This window comes from Salminus brasiliensis, chromosome 7 (assembly GCF_030463535.1).
Source record: "Salminus brasiliensis chromosome 7, fSalBra1.hap2, whole genome shotgun sequence".
NCBI lineage: Eukaryota > Metazoa > Chordata > Actinopteri > Characiformes > Bryconidae > Salminus > Salminus brasiliensis.
This window is the reverse complement of record NC_132884.1, coordinates 36,699,121-36,718,922: the sequence shown is the minus strand read 5'-3', so window position 1 is coordinate 36,718,922 and position 19,802 is coordinate 36,699,121. Positions and strand designations below refer to the sequence as shown.

At 41.4% G+C, this 19,802-nt stretch overlaps 1 protein-coding gene across 5 annotated transcripts in view; it reads right to left on the bottom strand.

Moving 5' to 3' along the window:
- The window catches only part of LOC140560375 (cadherin-22), a 242,907-nt gene that overhangs the window by 3,839 nt on the left and 219,266 nt on the right, over positions 1 to 19,802 (bottom strand). For all 5 annotated transcript variants that reach the window (XM_072684811.1, XM_072684810.1, XM_072684813.1 and 2 more), the window contains one exon: positions 13,216 to 13,467. In XM_072684811.1, the coding sequence (XP_072540912.1) occupies positions 13,216 to 13,467 (252 nt within the window). The remainder of the gene's footprint in view (positions 1 to 13,215; positions 13,468 to 19,802) is intronic.

Here is a 19,802-nt window from a genome sequence, read left to right as displayed (position 1 = left end):
CAGGTCGTAACACGGTGATTCTGAAAAAATCAATAAAAGCTTCACAAAGTTTCTTTAGGTCACTGCTACAGAGCTGACCTTCCACCTCACTTTAACATTCACAGCAGAAAATGTGTGGATCACCTCACCAAATCCCAACCTGACCCTTTAGACTTCATCAGCTACGATGGCTGTTAGAAAAGTCTCACCCACACCGGTGGGATGATACAAAGTGATGGTCCTGGGACGCTCAACTGCTCAGATGAAGCGTGAAACTAACAAAGCGCTCCACCCATCAATTATAAAGACGACTTTACAGTACAAAAGCCGCACAAGGCTGATAATTCCCTCCAAGACATCCCAGGAAGACGTACAAGAGTTGCAAATTAGCACAATACTTGTCACAGTCAAGCATTAAATAATGAAATGAGTCGAACAAGAAGTGATAAGCCATTAACCTCAGCCTAACTTTGGTAAACAAACACGTGAAATTAGAGAGCAAATGTCAATCGCAGCCGCTCCCGTGCAGCTCGAACCTGCTTCGCCCTGTCAGCGGCGTTCCGCCGTACACAGGAGAGAACACAGGGAGGAGATTAACAAAATGATCCTGACACTGGTGTGCAGCTAGGGAACTTATTACTGCGCTATGTTAATTTTAATGAGCGATATGTCCTTTTTGTGGCATTACACGATTTCCCCAGGAAGCGCTGTCAGACAGGTAGCTTGGGCGGCTTAAAAAACGAGATGAACATAAAGGTGAAATAAAATGATCCTGAATTACAGAAAAGGGAAATATACTGTAGTAAAACGCACAGGCCATCTTTGATCTTATAAAGCCCCAAAAACTACAACTGCCTCTTTACCTGCTTTAATTCGGCTACCAGAGGAGGGTCTAGACTGGTCATACATAGTGAAAAACGTTCTATACAGTCCTGAAAAAGGGGTTATCTGAGTCCTTACAAAAGTGGAAACCTTTACAGAGAATGATTTCTATATAGAACCATTCATAAAGGTTTTCTACCAATGTGAAGAACCCTTTAACCAAGCAAATAAAGAACCATTTTAAAAGGTTCTATATATAATCATTAATAAAGGTTTTCCACCAGTGCAGAGAACCCTTTAAAAGAGCAGAGAGAACAACTTTTTAAAGGTTCTATATAGAATCATTAGTATATATATATATTTTTTTTTTTTACCAATGTGAAGAGCCCTATAACCAAGCAAAGAGAGAACCATTTTTCTATATAAAGGTTGATAAAGGTTTTCTGCCAATGTGAAGAACCCTTTTAACCAAACAAAGAAAGATCAGTTTAAATATATAAAGGTTATATATATATATATGTTTTCCGCTCATGTGAAGAACCCTTTAACCAAAGGAGAACAATTTTATTTGAATTATATAGAACCATCAATAAAGGTTTTCCACCAAGACAAAGAACCCTTTAAACAAGCAAATCAAGAATTATTTTCAAAAGTTGTATATAAAACCAATAATAAAGGTTTCCTAACAATGTGAAAAAAGGAAGCATCAATAAACCGCCAACCAAATAAAAAGAGATCAGTTTTAAAAATAATCAATATATAGAACCATTAATAAAACTTTTCCACCAAGGTGAAGAACTCTTTGACCAAGGATATAGAGAACCATTATTCAAAGTCATATAGAGAACTATTAATAAAGATTTGCTACCAATGTGAAGAACCATGTAACAAAAGATAGAACCATTTCTAAAAGGTTCTATTTAGAGCCATCAATGCAGGTTTACCCCAAATATCAAGAACCCTTTGACCAAAGAGAAAACAATTTTAAATAGTTCTATATAGACCCACTATTAAAAATTGCGCACTTTTCCATTTACAGCTTTCCAATAGGTTCTGCACAGAAACATTAATTAAGGTTTTCTTTTAATAATCTGACTTGAATGGTTCAACATGGTATGTGATGTATGTGAGTCCAGGGTGCTTTTCATTGGCTAGTAGACTTAAACGTAGACTTGTGGAGGCCATTTCTCCAAATTTCTGACCGTGGCTTTAATGAAAGTTGATGTATCTATTAACATGTGGTTCAGATAGGGGATTACTCAAAAGCATTAATAAGGCTCCAAACTTTCCAAAACATTGCCCCAAGGTGGCGTACAGATATATTTGTAATGAGTGGCAAATTAAGATGGAGTTGAAAAGGAAAACAAGTGAGATGGATCATTTAATCCACTAATGAGAACGAAAGAAAACAAAAGCTGTATTCATCTAAATAAATCAATGAGCCCTTAATCCAGGCAGAATTATCTTAATTAGTTCCTATATTTGTGATTAGAAAACTCCCCCTTTCTCTCGATCTGCATGTGATTAATTAAACTCTTTTTTAAACACACACACACACACACACACACACAGCATGCGAAACTGCACTGGAGAAAAAAAGAACCAAAAATCATTCCAGACAATTAAATCACTGTGCCAAAAGGTCTGTACAGGCATATTAAAGTGATTGAATGGCGCTGGTGTCTATGATGAAAGCACGCTTCAGTTGGTACTGAGCAGCGACATCTTTTGCCCCCAAAGTTTACGTTCTTGGAGGGATAACGTTAATGTTTTATTAATGGTCTTTTGTCTGGAGGCACAAGTCAGATCAAAGGTCATTAATTTGCCATGAGTACAAATGTGATAAGACTGTTATTGTCCTGTGGATCGTGTTACTGTCTCGTCAGAGAGAAATGTCTGGGGTCAGCCCGTGCGGCTTTCATCTACCCACATGTTACGGGTTCTCAGGGATAAAAGCTCTTTGAAGAAGTACGGCCATTAGGTAAGATGATCACAGTGAAGTGCAAAAAAAAAAGTAAAAAAAATTAAACGCCCTCAGACGAACTGAAAAGCCTGCGTTTTGATGAATATACCCCAGGTTCTGAATGTCTTCGCTTTCCATCTCCCATGTCATCGCCAATTTTCATTTTAATTATACCTCTTTTCATGCTGTGATTAATTGAGGCTTAATTCTGTGAATACATCTCCAGATATTAATTTTGTATAACCTTACCTTCAAAGACAATTTCACTTTGTACAAATCAAAAGTCCCTGAAGTAAATCTAGAGAGACGTTCTAGAGTACTTCTTCAAATTTGATGGCGATGTTGACAGCAGCAACAGACTTGCTACACTGTTAAAAAATGGTAAAGTCAGGCTTAACGTGAACCAGAAAATGGTAAAGTAACTGATTACACTCAACTTTCTGACCTAACTCAACTTTTTTACTCAAAAGTTCTCCTAACTCACATGCTTTACTTCTGTGTCTCAGTTTGATCAACTGTACATATTAAGCAGAGCCTCAAAACCATTAGTAAATGAGCTGAAGCTAAAACTGATTAAATACTGTGTAAGACGTTTAGTCTGTAGCTCCTCCCCTTAATCCTCAACCTGTTTACTGTTAAATCCCATCTGGAGGTTAGACCCTCCCCCTTCCCCGACTCCTGACCATGGAGAACTGTGGTGTTAATAGGATTTATGGACTTATGATCTCCAGACACTCTTCACAAGCAGGCAGTTAGACAGTCGCTCCACTCTAGAGCTGTGAAGCTATGCACATCTCTGTATCTGAGAGAGAACAGATACAGATACAGGTAAATTACTAAGAACTGTGTTTTTATGTGGTGTAGTTTCACAGCTCTAGACCGGCCCTACGGTCTAACTGCTGCTCTAACTGCTGCTTCACTGTTAAAAGCCTTAAAATCTGGGGATGTTATATGTGATAGGGGGAGTTTTAACCTGCAGATGGGACCAAACTGAGATGCAGGAGTAAAAATGTGAGTTAGACTTAACTAACTTAACCTTTCTGACTAAACTAAGTTGAGTACCCTAAAAATAAAGGTACTACAAAGCATTCTTTAAGTGATGCCAAACTATTTTGAACCATTTTGGGTTCTGTTAGGAATCATTTTTTTGTAAAATACATGGAGGTATTTGTGAAGAACCCTTTTCAAGGTTTTAGGAAGGTTCTTCACCAGTTTAAAGGTTCTTCAGAGTCTCATCTCTCTTACAAAAAAACATGACTGTCTTCGGAGCACCTACTGTCTGAATGTTCCTAAAGTTTGCCATAGCGTTTCCTATTCTTCTACCTTGAGACTTGCAAAGACAAATGTGGCAACCCATAGGAAGCACATTTGTCAAGCTTGACCCAGTACGCATAGAAAAAGCATGCCACCATGTCAGCTCCTAGAAAATCAGACGCTATTGTTAGCAGCAGAAACATGAGTGCAATGTAATATCCAGTTCAAACGAATGAATGGCAATGAGAACAATCAAGGTAGCTGCGTCATTTACAAAGGAAAAAAAAAAAAATAGGAAAATTGAAATGGAGTATAAAATGTTTAATACTGGGCTCACACGCTGTCCTATCGTGTTCTGTGTGGCCTGTTGTTTTTCTTCTTACCTGGCTTGGCACACAGGTCCAACAACAGATGCCAGATAAAGCATATTTAGATATACAGCACCAGACGGGGCTGCGCATATCAGGCATGCAGTGTTTTATGGATAGGCCTGCTGGTGGGAGTGTATTACACTGTTAGAGAGGGGTGTGATGATGCCGGCTGTGTTGTTGATACTACTAGCGCTCTGGGTGCATCGTATAATGCTCAGATTTACAGCTCGGGCCCGGCTGAGTGAAAACTCCCACAGTCTGGCCACCCCTGGCTGAATGCGCATGAATGCAAACATCAGCCCCTTTTACTGCTGGATATATCGCTAATGGCAAACATCCAAATAGGAGGTTTCAGAGACCAGCTCCTAACCGGAATTTACAAACCAGTGTTTATGCTTACAAATAAGGGAGTTATGCAAAGGAAGCTAAGGAATGGGTTTTGTACTTGTGCTCCTGCGTGCAAGTGTTTTGAGGGAGAAAAAGATCAATGACAGCCATGGTAATCTGAATAAATGACTTGCGAGGGGCATCTTTAATTGCTTTTATTTGCTTAGAAATTACTTGAAAAATAGCAGAGAAGGGAAACGGTGGCAGTCTCCTGGAGAGTGTTACAGGGCTGAGGTATTTGTTTGAGACTGTTTATTGTCTTCCTCACAGAGCTCGGATCAGTCTCTGTCTCTCCTCTCTCTCTCTCTCTCTCTCTCTCTCTCTCTTTGATTCCATGCCTGGCCTTAAGCCTGGGGGAGGTGACTCTTTGACCACGCCGCTCTTTTGTTTTACTTTTCAATTCCATCATAATCAGACGCCCTTAATAGCCAGGGGCTGGGTAAATAGACTTGGGTTACACTGGCTGCCTCTGCATAGCAGTATGCATACCAAATCAGATGCAGAATTCATATGGGGGATTTCAGCAGTAACTGCACAGGAGAACTTGCTGGATGTGGGCTACAAGTCCAACTGCATGCTTTGCTTTTAAGAACAGCTGTGTGTGGATTTGGGCCTCAAACAAAACAGTAGTTTGTCCCTCCGTGCCTCAAAAGAGTATTAACAACCATGCATTCTGGGCCTTAAGGCCCTAAGCAGCCTATTTTAAAGGTGTGAAACCTTAAAACTGGAGTGTGAAGACCATATATACCAATTAGCCATAACATTAATGCCACCTCTTTGTTTCTACACTCATCCTTGAATTAGCTTCACACACCATACGGGAGAACTTTGTAGTTCTATTATTCCAGTCTGTAGTTTCTCTGCATCCTCTGTTAGCCTCCTTTTACCTGGTTCCTTAATGGCCAAGGCCATTGAACCACAGGACCACCACAGAGCAGGTATTATTTGGGTGGTGGGTCATTCTCAGCACTGCAGTGACACTGACTGACATGGTGGTGGTGTGGTATCAGTATGTGTTGTGCTGGTATGAGTGGATCAGACACAGCAGTGCTGCTGGTGTTCTTAAAAACCGCAGTAACTGTTAGAAGTAGCAGCTAGCAAGGTTTCATTTGAATGCCTATATCTACCTAATATACCTATATATCTATCATATTATGTACTATATTTATTACTATTATTAGTGTTTTACATTTGTGCGGGTAAGAAAAAGATGACATATTGTATTATTATTATTATTTTTATTTATTATTATTATTATTATTATTATTATTATTATTATTAATATTAAATGCTTTGCAATGAGCAACTGTACTGTTATTCATCTTCTTTGAACATCCAACCAACCACATAGGGTACCACAGCAACCACTTACAGCAATAATTTCATATGCCACAGAAACCAACTGGGATACCATAACAGCTGCTTAGCTACACACCTACATCTAGCAGGAACAATATAGGAACCACCTGTGACACCGCAGCAACCGCCTATAGTATTATTGCAACCACCTAGTAACACTATAGAAACCATTTAGCAACCGCTTAGCAACACAACAGCAATCACCTGGGACACTTTAACTACCTAGTAACCACTTAGAAAAATCATAGCAACCACTTAGCAACACCATAGCAACCACCTGGGATACTATGACTACCTATTAACACTATAGAAACTTTTTAGCAACACCATAGCAACCACCTGGGATGTAATAACAGCCATGCAGTAACAACCTTGCAACTGCCTGGCAGTAGGAACCGCTTAAGCCACACAACAACCCTCTGTCAGCTGTACAGGTCAGTGATGCTGGGTGGTCTGGGCAGTAAACTATTTAATCATGGACCAGTTGAGGACCCACGCCTGTCCATTGCAGACACCACCATAGCAAACAGTTCTGTGAGGATGTAGCACCAAACACCTAATGACCTTTGTTATCATTATGTCATCATTTCCAATCAGATTTTTTATGCCCATTTTTGTTCAAGCACAAAAGAGGTGCATGGAAGATCTTAACATGCCTTAAATGTTGGACTATGTTATTATTATTTTTTTTTACTTATTATTATTATTATGTGACCACTGTTGTGACCAGTATCTAAAAAGCCAGCAACAGGAAGGTGGACTGGACATGCAGAGCCTCTACAAAGTGGGTGGTGCTGATGTATGTAGAACGTCCAAGCAGAATGTCATCCTCATCGCAGGCCTATCGCCAGAGAACGTTTATCATGCAATCTGGCAGACTGAAGCATAAATGATATTGCACAGTCTGTCACAGAATATGGCCTAGATTTTATCTGTATAGTCTTCTACAGTGTACGTGAGGTGAGTTTCAGTGATCTTGTAGAATCTTTTGAAACAGATCTACAGTAATGCTCTTACTGAACCTGAGAAGAAGGCAGAACATCAGAGGAACAGCACCAGTGAGCAATTACATCAGCCCCCTGTATAGTCGCGATGAGCTGCTTTGACAAAATATTCAGTCTCCTCTCAGAAGATGCAACACCTCGGCAATACACCACATCCACGAATCCATCCAAGTATGAGTTACCACTTGCAACTCGTAAAACAACCCCTCAAAGCCCTTGCTTGTCGTAGGGGTTTTAGCGGGTGAGGAAGTGCTGCATGTACCTGCCCCTGAGAAACATGTGGCACTTCCTGGGCGTGCAGATGTTCCGATAAGCGCTCCTGACAAGACAGCTAATTTCCCCTCGGGCGGCCGGCAGGCGATGACTCCCATCGCAGCAGATGGGCTATAATTGGGACGGATGTGCGCAGATGCCGCGCCGCACCCAAATGGATCCATCACCTCGCCCTCCCAATCCGCCCAAGGAGGGGCTGTTTGTTTTGTAGCTAATTAGGCAGAAATTTGTTTTCATTTCCCCTCATCATGGCCGCCGATTGATCTAATACAGGCAAGGGGACACCTGTGACGGGCCTGGACCGGGTCACATCCCACCAGGGGCGACCTGAAGTACGTCTGAATGGTGCAGCACTAGGACAAGTGTGGAGAGGGAAGGTGCTGGTGCATTAGAGTTGAGTTCTGACAGTCCAACTCTATGTGCCCTGTGCTTGCACACAGAGAGTCCCCCCTGCGTTTACACATGGCTGTCTGTTCACATTCCCCTGAGCTCTGCACTCTTAGCTCATAATCCCTCCATGATTGGCAATGCCTTAAAGGAGCTTTCTGCTGCAGTGGCAATGTGCTGAATGCTCACTGATGGTTATTCCCTATAAATCCACATGTTACAATGGGAACGAAAATAGTGTGGAGAAACAGGCTAATATACACTAGAAAGAAAACGGAAAGCGTCCGCAGTGGATGTTCACAAACAATGTGTTACTCTTAGTTCATTTGACTGTAAATCCACTTTAGGAAGTTTGCGCTTCTAAATATGAAGGATTTGAATGCTAAGTGTTTAGTTATACAGCATATATGGTCTTCAAACTACTATCTAAGGGTCTTACACTTGTAAAAGTGCATGCTTTGGTCTTTTAGGCCCGGCCTAAATAATCTAAATGGGCCTGTTTAGGCCTTTTAGGCTTAGCATTCACCAATCAGCCATAACATTAATACTCCTAGCTCCTCGTTTTCACACTCACTGTCCATTTTATCAGCTATACTTTCCACATAGGAGCACTTTGTAGTTCTATATTTACAGACTGTAGTCCATCTCTTTCTCTGCATTCTTTGTTAGCCTCCTTTTACCCTGTTCTTCAATGGTCAGGGCCCCACATGACCACCACAGAGCAGCTATTATTTGGATGGTGGGTCATTCTCAGCACTGCTGTGTTAGTGGTGAGTGTTGCACTGGTATGAGAGGATCAGACACAGCAGTGCTGCTGGAGTCTTTACACACTGTGTCCACTCACTGCCCACTCTATTAGACGTTATAGATGTAGAGACAGAGACAAAAGCTCATCCATTGCTGCTTTTGTTCGTGTTGGTCATCCTCTAGTCCTTAATCAGTGCTCACAGAATGCTGCCCACAGGTCAGATACCTGCTCTGTGGTGGTCCTGTGGTTCAATGGCCTTGGCCATGAGTGTAGAAACAAAGAGGTGGCATTAATGTTATGGCTAATTGGTATATATGGTCTTCACACTCCAGTTTTAAGGTTTCACACCTTTAAAATAGGTTGCTTAGGCCCTTAAGGCCCAGAATGCATGTTTGTTAATACTCTTTTGAGGTACGGAGGGACAAACTACTCTGTTTTGTTTGAGGCTCAAATGCTTTTAAAGCGCTAATGAATACAATGTGACTCTCTTCCTAGGAGGTGACTGTCGTAGGTCTATGAAATGATTCTGATCGAAATCAGTGCCAAAGGAAGATGTTGTTGAGAAACCTTTATGGTACAAACAAGCTTGTAGGTCATTTAAGCCAAAGAGAGGGGTATTGGACCAGCAAGGACACAGAGATTTAAAAAAAGAAAAAAAAATTGAAAACATAAAAAATGTCGAACATTTCAGATGATTATGAGCTCCGGCCAAATGTTTTAGACTGAGACAAAAAAGAGAGACGGAATAATCTCATAAAACTTTCAGAGACGACAATGCAGCTCCTCTCCGTCTACTGTTTCTCTAAGCTGGGAATCAGAGTGTGTGGAGCCATGAATGTCTGGAAAGCCTGCTCTGTTTTATTTAAAGCTCAGGCTGCTCCAAGGGGACAGAGGTGCTGATGCTGCTTTTTTCCTGATCGAGAGCCACATCCATTCATACCAGCTCGCACTTCATTCCTGGGCAAAGTGGGTGGATGTCATTTACTAGGCCCTATTTTGTGTGTGCTCTCCAACCTGAACAAAGGCCTTCTTCTTGTCACATGAGAGGACGTCCAAAAGCAAAGTCATCAGAGTCAAGAAGGAGAATGAAATATTGATTGGCTTTCATGTCACTTTTGTCTTGCCCCCCCCTCTCCCTCCTCCTCCTCCAGGCCTCGTCCTGTGTGTGATCGGAACCCATATACAAATCAAAGTTTAAAATAATGATGATGGCCCATTAGAGACACGGCAGCAGTCAGGAAATCAATGGAGTAGTAAACACACAATGGAGAGAACACTTTTCCTGTGTGTGTTCTTCATGGCCATGTCATTAGAGATTCCAGGATGATTATATATCAATCATCTATAACATTAAAATCACCTGCCTAATGTTGTGCAGGTCCCTCCTCATGCCTCCAAAACAGCTCTGATCCTTTGAGGCATGGACTCAGGACCAGACCTGGGGTATCTGGCCTAAGACTTTAGCAGCAGATCAGTTTCTATCAGTTGAGAGTTGGGGTCTTCTTGGATCAGATGTATTTGTCCAGCACATCCTACAGATACTTGATTGGATTAAAACCTTTGGGAATTCGGAGGGCAAATTGTGGTAGGTGCTGACCACTGCATACCAGGATACTCCACAAGACCTGCCTGATGTTTTGGAGACTGGAGTTGACCCAATCATCTAGCCATCACAGTTTGGGGCTTGTCAACTTTCCTAATGTAGGTTGAGAAGCTATGCACATTTGTAACACCGTGTCTCGGTTAATTATGATTTATGATTTCTATTTCTGCTGTCTAATTATTGTATTTAATACAAACATGTTAATTTAATATCAATAATACACTATATGGACAAAATATTAGATATGGTATTGGGTCACCAGCTCATTGTTTCTTCTGAAAACAAGGTTATTAAAAAGAGTTTGTTCTGTTTTTTGTGGGGGTCACTGTCTCTACTGTCCAGGAAAGACTTTCTTCTAAATTTTGGTAATTAGCTCTAACAGCCTTTAACAGTGAGTCCAGGCAGCCAACCACAATACAGCATATTAATATATACCCAAGGGAGGGTAGTCTAGGGGGGAGAAAAGACAATAGCTGTGTATTATTAAACCTAAAACAGCACAGCCTGACTTGTTGACTACATGTATGTGAGAGACATCAATGTGACGTCAATGCGAGAGACATCAATGTGACGTCAATGCAAGAGACATCAATGTGACATCAATGCGAGAGACATCAATGTGACGTCAATGTGAGAGACATCAATGTGATGTCAATGCGAGAGACATCAAAGTGTCATCAATGCGAGAGACATCAATGTCACGTCAATGCGAGAGACATCAATATGATGTCAATGAGAGAGACATCAATGTCACGTCAATGCGAGAGACATCAATGTGACGTCAATGCGAGAGACATCAATATGATGTCAATGCAAGAGACATCAATGTGACGTCAATGTAAGAGACATCAATGTGATGTCAATGCGAGAGACATCAAGGTGACATCAATGTAAGAGACATCAATGTGATGTCAATGCGAGAGACATCAATGTGACGTCAATGTAAGAGACATCAATGTGACGTCAATGCGAGAGACATCAATGTGATGTCAATGTAGGAGACATCAATGTGACGTCAATGTAGGAGACATCAATGTGACGTCAATGTAAGAGACATCAATGTGACGTCAATGCGAGAGACATCAATGTGACGTCAATGCGAGAGACATCAATGTGACGTCAATGTAGGAGACATCAATGTGACGTCAATGTAGGAGACATCAATGTGACGTCAATGTAGGAGACATCAATGTGACGTCAATGTAAGAGACATCAATGTGACGTCAATGCGAGAGACATCAATGTGACGTCAAGGCGAGAGACATCAATGTCACGTCAATGCGAGAGACATCAATGTGACGTCAATGCGAGAGACATCAATGTGATGTCAATGTAGGAGACATCAATGTGACGTCAATGCGAGAGACATCAATGTGACATCAATGTAGGAGACATCAATGTGACATCAATGCGAGAGACATCAATGTGACGTCAATGTGAGAGACATCAATGTGATGTCAATGCAAGAGACATCAATGTGATGTCAATGCGAGAGACATCAATGTCACGTCAATGCGAGAGACATCAATATGATGTCAATGCGAGAGACATCAATGTCACGTCAATGCGAGAGACATCAATGTGACGTCAATGCGAGAGACATCAATATGATGTCAATGCAAGAGACATCAATGTGACGTCAATGTAAGAGACATCAATGTGACGTCAATGCGAGAGACATCAATGTGACGTCAATGTAGGAGACATCAATGTGACGTCAATGTAGGAGACATCAATGTGACGTCAATGTAGGAGACATCAATGTGACGTCAATGTAGGAGACATCAATGTGACGTCAATGCGAGAGACATCAATGTGACGTCAATGTAGGAGACATCAATGTGACGTCAATGTAGGAGACATCAATGTGACGTCAATGTAAGAGACATCAATGTGACGTCAATGTAAGAGACATCAATGTGACGTCAATGCGAGAGACATCAATGTGACGTCAAGGCGAGAGACATCAATGTGACGTCAAGGCGAGAGACATCAATGTCACGTCAATGCGAGAGACATCAATGTGACGTCAATGCGAGAGACATCAATGTGATGTCAATGTAGGAGACATCAATGTGACGTCAATGCGAGAGACATCAATGTGACATCAATGTAGGAGACATCCATGTGACGTCAATGTAAGAGACATCAATGTGACGTCAGTGTAGGAGACATCAATGTGACGTCAATGTAGGAGACATCAATGTGACGTCAATGTAAGAGACATCAATGTGACGTCAATGTAGGAGACATCAATGTGACGTCAATGTAAGAGACATCAATGTGACGTCAATGTAGGAGACATCAATGTGACGTCAATGTAGGAGACATCAATGTGACGTCAATGTAAGAGACATCAATGTGACGTCAATGTAGGAGACATCAATGTGACGTCAATGTAAGAGACATCAATGTGACGTCAATGTAGGAGACATCAATGTGACGTCAATGTAAGAGACATCAATGTGACGTCAATGTAGGAGACATCAATGTGACGTCAATGTAAGAGACATCAATGTGACGTCAATGTAAGAGACATCAATGTGAGGCAAATGGTTAAATCCAATGTTAGTGCAGTTTCGTTTCTAAGCTCGCATGGGCCAATCACTATTCATTTCCCAATGGCAACCGACTAAACTCAACTATAATAAGCTGATTCAACTCAAAAACATTCACCTAACTCAGAACTGCTGAGTGAAATGTTGGACATATTTACTAACAACTTAATTTACTAACAACAAAACAAGGTGTAGAATGTGAGTGTAGCTTCATACAGTGTGTGTTCAGTTGGGCTTCATACTGTGGATGGTTCAAAGGGTCAAACCATGAAAATATGTTAACAGCATTACACAAAATGGCTGGCGTAAATAATTTATGGCATTAATGGGTCAACTCTATGACAGCTCTAGTTATATTAACATGCTAATAACCTTAATTGCGGATCATATTATGTAATGGGCATGTAATTGCATAATTATATTGAATAATTATACATAATTATATATGAACAGCAAAACAAAAGTATTAACTCCACTCCTAACTGAGTTACCTGAGCTGAGTCTTACCTATGAGGATGAGCATGCAGACCAACAGGGCGATGAGGGCCCCGGGGCTGAGCGCCGCGGACATGACGAAGGCCGTGGCGTTGCAGGACTGGATGTTTCCCACCGTGTCGCAGCCGCACACACGAATAGTAAAGGTCCCAGTGCTGCTCAGGGCCGGGGGTCCGCTGTCCACTACCCGAATAGGCAGCAGGTACACGTTCTGCTCCTGCCGGTTGAAACCCGATCGCTGGGTCCTAATGCCTGCCGTGTTGTCTGCAGAGGGAGCAGAAGAAAGAATTGATTTTTGAAGTGTTGATCGTTGCTAAAATGCTAAAGTGCTGCTGGAGCTGCTTCAGAGATGGATACGTTAGAGCTACTTTATGCAGGTGAATGCGCTTGTGCTTATTTTTCTGTTGTCTGAACATGACTAACATTCACGTTTATGGGTTGAGGAAAAATGTATAGTCATATATATGCATAATTGTTTTACTAATTCCAAGCATTTGAAAAGCATACATACTTTTAAGCAGTGTAAAGTTTCATGCATGCAGAACAAAGAGTGTAGTGACTTATGGAAAGTCATCACCTAGAATTACCAGGATAAATTTAACAGTTAATTAAACAACTCAATTGAGCGTGCTGAGCTGTTGACCCGGTTCTGCTAATCTGCCACTGTTTGGCCCTTTGGCAAGACCCTTAATCCCTAGAATCCTAGGTCTGTTATTCAGTTATTAATCCTAATGCAGAAACGTTTGTGATTTTTTTGGTAACTTTTTGCTGTAGCATATCTGGAGTCCCACAGGGTTCTATTTTAGGGCCTATGAAACTGATGTTAAATCTGACAGCAGTTTTGTAGTAGAGTTGTTATATGAGTGAAGAAAATCTAAGAGTCTAAGAGGTTAAGCTTCTCCTCTCTGCTCCAGGGGAGCTGTAGCATGGCTGACCCTGTGTTCTGACCCTGGATTTTCTAAGATGATATATGTGAATGGGAGAATTTCACTGTACTGCACAAATGACAATAAAGGCACCCGATATTATTGAAAAATAAATCACGTTGCATCAGATTTTTTAGAGTTGAGTGAGTCATCAATTACTGCGTGCTTCACAATCATCTGATATCATCAACAGAGCCGTCACTATTGATTATAGGATATTATTAGAAACCAAGTTGTCTAAAGCTGGTTGTTTGAGTAATGGACGTTCTTCTAAAAGGTCAAACTGAACAGGATTTCAAACACAGGCTTCTAGAAATGTCTGCAGTACTTCTGTAGTGTAGTTTCTATTTGCTATAAACTATGTCACAGTTCTCTGCATATCTCTGCACGATTGTCCTTAATATGATACCACTCATATTCAGTGCTGAGCACTGTACTGGCACTGCACTGTCCTGTCTGATTCATGTGCCTATTGTCTGTTGTATACATTTTACTTACTGTGTTATTTCTTGCTCTATTTACACATTTCTAACCATTCACGTTTATAAGCTTTGAGGTTGATGTGTGTTACTTAATGCCTGTAACTAGCTAACAGAAGGATCATGGTATGTTTCACCGCAGCACTGCATTTTATTAATTTTAACATGATCTGATCAACACTCCAAGGCTTAGTTTACACACTAAGGTGTATTACACATTGACTACAAGGACTTCTGTACAAACTGGTGGGGCTATTCTTTGGTAATAGAAGTTTGCAATAACACTTTCAGCCCACTGGCAGTCCATAGTTGTTTTACAGGGTTAAATTCAAAGCTATAATAAAGCAGTAATTGCAAAATGATAAAACACTGCAAGCCACTATGTTTTGGCTATAATATGTGGACATGCATTTTCTTGTGACACATTTTGAAGAACTGTTGCATTTTGAATGAAATATCAGATATCAGACATGCTAAACAATCTTGACTACACAACGCCTACCTGAACAGAATTTAATATATCATCACTGTATATCATCAAAAAAAAAATCACTGCCACTGTCTGGCCCTTGGGTAAGGCCCTTTATCCCTTAAATCCTAGGTCTGTTATTAATGAATAATATTCAGTTATTAATCCTAATGCAGAAACTGTCTTTTATTTTGGTAACCGTTTGCTGTAGCATATCTGGAGTCCCGCAGGGTCTAAGCCGCAGTCTAAGAGGTCAACCTTCTCTTATCTGCTCCAGGGAAGCTGTAGCATGGCTGACCCTGTGCTCTGGCTCTGATCAGCTCAAAATCAACTCAATTTCATTCAACTTCATTTTTTTGTCATTTTTCAGTTTGTGACATTTTATGATGAATGGACTAATAGAGATGCTCCAAAACTGACTTCCACTGAAAGTTAAGAAGGTTTTTTTTTCCCTTCTTCTGTAAAATTGTCAATTTGGAGATACAAGTTTTTTTACACAATGTATTACGATCATGCAAACTGCCAACTAAGCACAGTTCATTCACTAAAGGTAAATTAAATTGCTGCTTAAAAATTGCCTGTGACAGCCATTATCATAACCAATGCATCTACTGAACTGCAACAGCTTCCAGTAGCAGAACCTGATCATGGTCTGAAGACATGCCACTCCCTGTATTAAGTAAAAGCCTTTAATGAATTTCCTCTTTACTTTGTCGACTCAGATTTGCTTATTGCTTATTAGATTTGTCTAGTGCTCAGAAGAGTGGGCCTCAAGGTCCCCCAATTTTCCAAAACTCCAAAGCTTAGCAGACGTAGAGGGAATCAGTGGATATATGAGTGTATGTTACGCTGACAAACAGCAAAGCCAAGTGAAAAACTATGAGCCTGACTCCGCCAATGGACCAGCGTGCACGCACCGGAGCCATCCATCATGTGGGGCATACATCACGTCATCTGAGCGGCTCAGGCGAGAGTCCCTGATAAATACTCTCCCATATTACCAGATCTGTTGAGGGCGAAGGCGAGTTTTGCTGAGTAAAAGCGTTGTGACATTGTACTCTGACTCCTCCAGTAAATCTTCTTTCAAAGACACTCTTGTTCTCATAAATACAGAGCCTGGCTCGGAGACGCGCAACAAATCTATTCCCAAATCTTTAACATTAGGCACGGACTGCATGGACCCTGCTAAAATAATGTGGCGGCTCCCATATAATAAATAACTGCAGAGCAGCTTACCTTTTGTTAGCATGCAATTCAAGCCTTATGATTAAAATGTGATCTATAATTCAACCAATTTGTTCCACCAACTCTAACAGCAGTCTGTAAATCATTAAAGTCCAGAGATGGATCTGATGCTTGCCATTAACTTATATAAGTGAAAGTGGAGGGAATGTTAATATGAACCCGAGCTGAATATTTAATGCTAATGTATATGTGAGCGTATGTACAACGCTGGGGGTACTGAAATCTCCTTGCCCTTATGCATAATGAAAAAGCTGATATTTAAATCAGAAAGGAAACTCAAGTAGGAAGTGGCTGGGCACAGAAAAATCTGTCTATATACACTTGCTAAAGACTTTATTAGGGGTGGTCTTCAGCTGTTGTAGCTCATCCACCTCAAGGTTGCACATGTTGTTTATTCTGAGATGCTTTTCTTGCTCACCACAATTGCACAGAGCAGGCTGGATCCATGAATTCATGCTGCTGGTGTCAAATTCTGACTCTACCATCTGTGTGCCTCAGCTCCAACTGAGATTCATAAGACCAGGCTATGTTTCTCCTGCCTTCAGCTGTCCAGCGTTGGTGAGCCTGTACCCGTTGCAGCCTCAGCTTTCTGTTCTTGGCTAACAGAAAAGGAGCCTGACATGGCCTTCTGCTGTTGTAGCCCATCTGCCTCAGGGTAGGAATGTGTTGTGCAGTCTGAGATGCTTTTTTTGGCAGGTAGGATCCATTGATTTATGCTGTTGGTGCCAAATTCTGACTCTACCATCTGTGTGGCTCAGCTCTAATTGAGATTCATCAGACCAGGCTACGTTTCTCCTACCTTCAGCTGTCCAGTGTTGGTGAGCCTGTACCCGTTGCAGCCTCAGCTTTCTGTTCTTGGCTGACAGAAAAGGAGCCTATCCACCTCACGGGTGGATGTGTTGTGCATTCTGAAATGCTTATCTGCTCACCAAAATTGTACAGAGTGGTTGTCTGAGTTAGCAGGTAGGATCCATAGATTTGTGCTGTTGGTGCCAAATTCTCACCCTACGATTGGTAAGCCTCAGCCCAGGCTATAACCATGCAGCTTTGGTGAGCCTGTGCATCACTGCAGCCTCAGCTTTTTGTTCTTGGCTGACAGAAGTGGAACCTGTCATGGTCTTCTGTTGTTGTAGCCCATCTGCCTCAAGGTAGGATGTGTTGTGCAATCCGAGATGCTTTTTTTACAGTAGGATCCATGGATTCATACTGTTGATGACAAATTCTGACCCTACTATCTGTCGGCTTCAACAGATATTGTGATATACTAGACCAGCCTACATTTTTCCAATCACAATCTGCCCAGTCTTGGTGGGCCTGTGCACCACTGCGGCCTCAGCTTTCTGTTCCTGGCTGATGGAGGTGGAACCTAATGTGGTCTTTCGCTGTTGTAGCCTATCTACCTCAAGGTTGGCTGTGTTCTTTATATTGCACGATTCTGAGTAAACTCTAAAGACTGTGCTGAAAATCCCAGGCAGCAGACTGTTTCTCCAGGCTGTACAGCACCAACAGGCTTGCCATGCCAGATCACCCCCCCCCCTCATTGTGCTAGATGATGTGAGATTCTTTAGGTCAGCCTACATTATTCCAGTCATCAACTGTCCAGTTTGAACCTAAGCCTACTGCAGCCTCAGCTTTCTGTTCTAGGCTGACTGTAGTGGAACCTGTTGTGGAACCTTCTGCTGTTGTAGCCTATTTACCTCATGGGTGAATGTGTTGTGCATTCTGAGATGCTTATCTGCTCACCACAATTGTACAAAGTGGTTATCTGAACATGATCTAAATCTCCAGGCCCAAATATGTATGATTTCGTTTGGTGGTATGCGATTGGCTGATTAGAAAATGAATGCATGAATGAGTAGGTCTGCCACAGTAGGTATGATGAGAAGATGAAGCCGACATCAGTCTAAGCAAACTGCACAGTGGTATTGACAATCTCCAGATGAGCTGTCAGAAAGGAAAAAGATAAGACAAAATGCGTTTTTGTTTGGACTCGTCAATCACGTTTTAACACTGCATTGTAAAGTAGTCTTCAAAGGAGCCAGGCACTGTCATTCAAAATGCAGAGTGAAACTTTAATATGATAATATCTCGGGAGGGCCGCTTCGTCAATGGCAGAGAATAGTTTCATGCACTTCTAGCCCTGCCTAAAAAGTTTTCAGGCATGAAAAAAGCGCATGTTTGTCCTCATGTGTCAGAACGCAGGGAGACAGAATGCAATGTGAAGCCGCCATGGTGAAAGGGAAAAGTGACAGATCCAATCTGACAGGTTGACAAATGTGTCCATGGAATCAGAAGTATGGTAGAGAGAGGGGGGGGCAGAAAATGTGGCTTTGAGAGGGAGACAGAGAGAGAGAGAGAGAGAGAGAGAGAGAGAGAGAGAGAGAGAGAGAGAGAGAGAGAGAGAGAACGAAGAATAAGAGAGGAAAACCGAGGGCACCTGGGTGTGTAGGTGTAGTTTACACAATATCTGCGAAAGCTTTTTCTCAGTGTACACTGTGTGCACACACACATGACTTATTTTTGGCTTCACTGACTGAATGTGCATAAGAGCATTTATATGAATGCATGTACACAGCCATGTGAACATATTAGGAGACCCTATAAAAACCTTTGTCTTTTTTAACATATATCATATCTGGATAATTGATCTTCATGTGAACAATCTTGAGAGATGGAGGTAATATTATTAAACACATACAGCTGAAGAAATGCCTTTAAAATAATAATTATTATTTTTGATAATATATAGTATTATTATATAATTATAAACATCAGCTGCAGATGATCAGAACATGGTTAGAGAGGATGATTCTGGAGGAGTATGTCTTCTTTAAACCTCAGATATTTAGTCTGGTTTGCTTTTGATTGTTAAAGTGATGGCGAAGATCACCATGGCCAGATGTCTAAGAGGTGAAGAAGGTGGTAGATGCATATCTGGCAGTCTGGGAAAGGATTTGCATCCAATAAACCCCTCACAAATGACAGAGCTGAAAGATTTCTGCATGGAGGAGTGGGAAGAAACCTCCAGTCAACGTCAGAGACTTTAGGAAACGTCCATTTGAGGTTATTTCAGCCGTAGAGAGAAATGAAAGCTGTAGTGAAAGTTCTACCCGGAGACTTTAGTGCAGCATCACTTTTTTTTCTGATCACCAGCCTCCACCTGTGTTGTTTTTTTTGCTGATTTTAGAAGTGACATCACATCTTTTCCTCCTCCCTCCCTGGTCTAGATGACTGCCTGGGGGTAGGGGGAGCCTCTGTGGTTGGCAGGATTTGTGAGAGTCCTGATGTTGCAAGGCTACAGGCAACAAAGAGTCAACAAAGAGTTTTATCTTGCTAACATTTTTCACATTTCATTATTTGTCAAGATGAAATTTACACTTTACTGCACTGTACAGTCACTTCTGGTAGAAATGTCAGCTATTCAGGCACAGGATGTCCTAACCTTGTCCTTACAAGAACATGACTTTCTATTAATTACAT